The 4,326-nt window shown below is 37.7% G+C and overlaps 1 protein-coding gene across 1 annotated transcript in view; it reads right to left on the bottom strand.

The window, feature by feature from the left end:
• IRAK1BP1 (interleukin-1 receptor-associated kinase 1 binding protein 1) overlaps window positions 1-3,222 on the bottom strand; it is a gene marked incomplete at its 5' end in the record, with an annotated part of 5,690 nt that extends 2,468 nt beyond the window's left edge. The window contains one exon of the mRNA XM_010134052.1: window positions 3,157-3,222. Within this exon, the coding sequence (XP_010132354.1) occupies window positions 3,157-3,222 (66 nt within the window). The remainder of the gene's footprint in view (window positions 1-3,156) is intronic.
• Window positions 3,223-4,326: the final 1,104 nt, after the last annotated feature.

The raw sequence follows: 4,326 nt of genomic DNA, 5'->3' as shown, positions 1-4,326 counted from the left end.
CAGCAGGAGGGGAAGAAAAAAAGCTGTGGTAAAGAAAATTCCTCTGCCAACTGCTATAACATACAGTCATCCCTGTGACTGCTGCAGTCCATGCATGGTACAGAAATCCAAGTTAATGGCATGTTGGCTGCACTGCAGTAGCTCCCCATGGGCCTACTAAAGGTTTACCTTGTGGAAAATGAGAAGGAAGTTGAATCTTTCACTGAGAGGAGGAGGCTACTTCATATATACAGTAAGGTAAAAAATGGATATCGTTACTTATCACAAAGTAATTAACGCACACATCTTGTTAACCTTGGTAGCTTCTCAGTGCATCTACCTCATCCTGGCTTGAATCTTCACACAACTGAGCCAAAGCTGGGCTTAGGGCCTTAAAAAATGACCAAGATGTGTCAGGGCAATTCCGTCTTCTATATGGTCCAAGGGTCACGCCTGTTGTGCAAAACTGCACCAAATCTGCATCTCCATGTCAGCTGCGCACTCTTTATCTGTAACTTGGGGGCTGGATCACTTTCTGGAAGATGCAGTACCAATGTGAACAAAGACTGAAGAAAGATGAGACTAAACCTAGACTTCTTTCTTCAGTGGGAGCTCTTGCTGTATATGTAAAAAGCGTATACCCTCTCATGCTGTTTTGCCAAAAAAATGTTACAGTCTTTTTTTGTGACAAGTCGAAAGTGTCACTATGAGGACTGTCACAGTGTTTTCCAGATTGCTATCAGTGTTCACAAGATTAGTTCCCTCAAGGGGATGAAACAAAAGGATGATCAAACACAAGAACTGTGGGTCTTAAACAAGAGATAAGCGGCTTAGACTGGGGCAGTTCTGGGCACTCAGGAACTTCATTGTTAAAGAAGCATGTAATCAGGTAGCCTCAGGGGCAGAAAACAACTGAGCAATAGCTGTGATTTTTCTTGGTATTTCCCCCTAAAAATCAGTTTTCAGTTAGAGCTAGATGCAATAAGTTATACTTACATTTACAGAGGATACCTGAGCATTAAAATGCAAAGCAGTGTTCCTTCAATCAAATTATGATTCAAGTTAAATAGCGTGAAAAAGCAGTAAGAGAGTATGCAAAACCATTATGGGCATTATAAGGCTATAAAGGACAAGCAGTTAGGGCCTATAAGGAGGCAAGAATATTAAGAATTGCACAAAACCCACATAATCTCCATCCCATGAGAACATCATGCAATAAATGAACAATATGATTAACATATTGTAGAGCTTTGTGTTCTCATACACAACTTCATTCTTCTGCATATTTTCCTTTGTTATAGCATGAATTAAAATTTATCTCCTTACAGTTGAAAGTGTATCTTGAACTCTTAATTGTACCTTAAAATAGCTATTTGTCCGGGAATTTCTTCATTCATCTACAAACTCTTACAGTAGACAAATGGTAAAAGGAGTTTATAGAATGAAATACTGCACGACTTCCATGATTTTACGTATAACACAAATATAATGGAAAACTCTTTACTAAAAAAGTGAGTGGAAGTTAATTTAAAATTCATTTATATAGCTAAAGTACGCAAACATGCCAGTCAATGGAACTTCATTGGTTTATGAAGCTGCACTAATGAAACAAGTACATACATAAAGGGGAAAGCAAGAAGAAACTAATCTCTGCATAAAGAGCGACCACACTGCTACTGACGTGTACAGGGCAGACAAAACAGCAGTACTATGGCTAGATTTTTCCAGTTCTGACTCCCAGGTCCTAGGCAACCACACAACTTTGAACAGCAATTACAGCTGGTCCAAGCTGCCTACAAATGAACACTAAATCCATGTAATTTGCTTTCCACATACAGGTCTTTGTTCTGTAAGTTAATTAAATTAATAAAAAATTACTAGCAGAAGAGTAACAGTTAAGTTACCACTTAAGACTGAAGCTGAAAGCCTAAACTTGTCTGTAGCCTAAATAATAATTCAGTATAGTTTTATTGATTTTGAAGTACAGTTCATCTAAAAAACATGGTGCTTTAAGCTCCCATGGTAGTAGGTGTCTACATTAGGATGTCATTCAGAACATGACACTGATGCACACCATTTAAGTATCTTAAGACTAATTTTAAAAATTCAAATTTTGTTCTCCAGATTCCTGATTATTTCTGTATTTATCGCTGTTAATTAGATGAGGATATGCCTTAAAGCAAACAAACTAAAGAGGCTGAACCCTGTTTTAGGGGACTGTACATGAGAGCTCTATAAACCAGGTATCATTTTATTGCAAGCTTCCAGGTTTGCTGCATAAGAATCTGTAAATTTGCTGATTTGTGATTAAAATTTGATGTTCTAAAAGGATCCATTGACTGAAAACACATAATTTTCCTCAATGAATGCTTCCAGCACAGCATTTAATTCTTACTATAACATGAACGTGCAAGAACATATTCCCCTGAGTAGCTTCTGAAGTAAACAGGATTATTCCCATAATATTTAGCTTGCACACAACACTTTTTACCTACAGAATTCCAAGTCAATTACCTAGGAAACAATCAGCTCTGCTGTACTTGCAGCAAGCTGATGGCAGAGTCATGAGAACAGACCACAGTCCAGGTGCTGTTCAGCTGTGGCTTAAGAAGATCTAGATTAGGGCTGCCACACTGTTGTCCCCCATCCATTCTTGTCCTCTGCCTTGCATTGCCTCCAGTTCAGGGAACTAAAATAATGGAAAAAATAAAAGCTAATCTAGAAAAAAGGAAGTTATTAATTGGAGCAGCTTTCTGAACTCACCTATCATCTGATCACTGTACAAGTCCTGGTAAGAAGTAGAGGGCAGGAAGGCCTAGGGGTGAAGGAGAGGGCAGAATCGTGGCTTTGCTTACACTGCTGCAGAACAACAACTGTAGAACCCCAGAACCAAATAACCCCTGCTGTGGTACCGTGTAGCATTTAAAAAGGACACAGTCACCTGAGAAGAAAATAATTCTTTATGAAATACAGTAGCAGAAATAAGGTTCTGCACACGACAGGAGACTGCAGCTGAATTCTGCTTCAAACTGCAGTGTCTTTGGACTATGCTGCCTTTACTTCGTGAACATCTACTCTTCAGTATGAGGAAAGACAGCCTGCAAATCTTCAATGGTCCTTGATACACATCTTATTCTTTTTTAATTTTTTTTTTTTTTGGTTAGGTTCAATACGTACCTCTGCTTCCATTTGGTAAGCATTTTCTACTCTACTGAAATCCTCTGTTACAGTCATATTTTCTTCCTAAAACAAAGTACAAGAATATAATCTTAAAAACCAGAAATGGAGCATCTGTTGGAAACGTATGTACATTGTGTCCTGCAAAAGTTGAATTGTTTGGGCTTATTACTTAGCAACAGAAATTTGGAATTTTCCATGGAAAACTTCTCACTTAAAAACTACCTGGATGTTAAAGACTTCTTGATATTATTTGAAGTAAATTATACAGTAGCTCTGTAACGTATTTTGCTGCTGTTCACTTGAAGAGAACAATTAGGTTTAAAAGTGACTCCTAGCTAGAAGCTGTGTGTATTCAGCATGTCACTGTAAATTCACCTGATTCAAAACACAGAAGCTTAAATTGTTTTCAGGAAGTTAGTACAGGAGAAGTGCTTTTCAGGTCCCTATTTTAAGACATTTTAACACTAGTGTCTTGTAGCAAGGTGATGTGAACAATGACTGAGCACTGACTATTCTGGCAGAACGGGAACCCTTAAAAGAGGCTGTTCCACCAGAGACACTTTTGAATTAACACCAGCTACATTATTCCACATAATGGCTGCACAGAGCACTAGCAAATCCTGTAAGACTTAGAAATAACGTACTGAACTAAGACACAGAATAACTCCAGTTACATCTGCATATCTGAGCAGCTTGCTAGTGGTCTAACAATCACATTTCTTTCACCCACTTTCCTCTTCTGTAAACAGTTTGGATGAACAATTTATTGTGAAATTACTGTAACACCACAAAAGCACAGTTTACAATTTAATTGTAAGTCTGCATTTCCCAGGAACTGTAGGGAAGCACACACGAAGCCTTCCAATTACTGAAAAAGTTTTACTTACTATATTTACTTGCACAGGAAAATAGTATGTGCTTTCAGTGTTGACACATTTCAGAAGATGCTCTGTGTTCAGAATACTTCCTACAAAGGCTCAAATCTTCAATTTACCACGTAGCATGCATGCATAAGTTTTATATAAATGACATTAATCATGAGAAGCATTTTCCTTTTAAAATATCATATGGAAATTAGATCCATAATTACCATTGCACAGCAGCCTACAAGAAACAAATTTTGAAATTTCAATTTTATGATTGATTGGCAGTGCTCAAATTCAAGCA

The sequence above is a fragment of the Buceros rhinoceros genome, unplaced genomic scaffold, assembly GCF_000710305.1.
Source record: "Buceros rhinoceros silvestris isolate BGI_N320 unplaced genomic scaffold, ASM71030v1 scaffold6254, whole genome shotgun sequence".
Lineage (NCBI taxonomy): Eukaryota > Metazoa > Chordata > Aves > Bucerotiformes > Bucerotidae > Buceros > Buceros rhinoceros.
The sequence above is the reverse complement of the archived record's forward strand: the minus strand, read 5'-3'. Positions and strand labels throughout refer to the sequence as shown.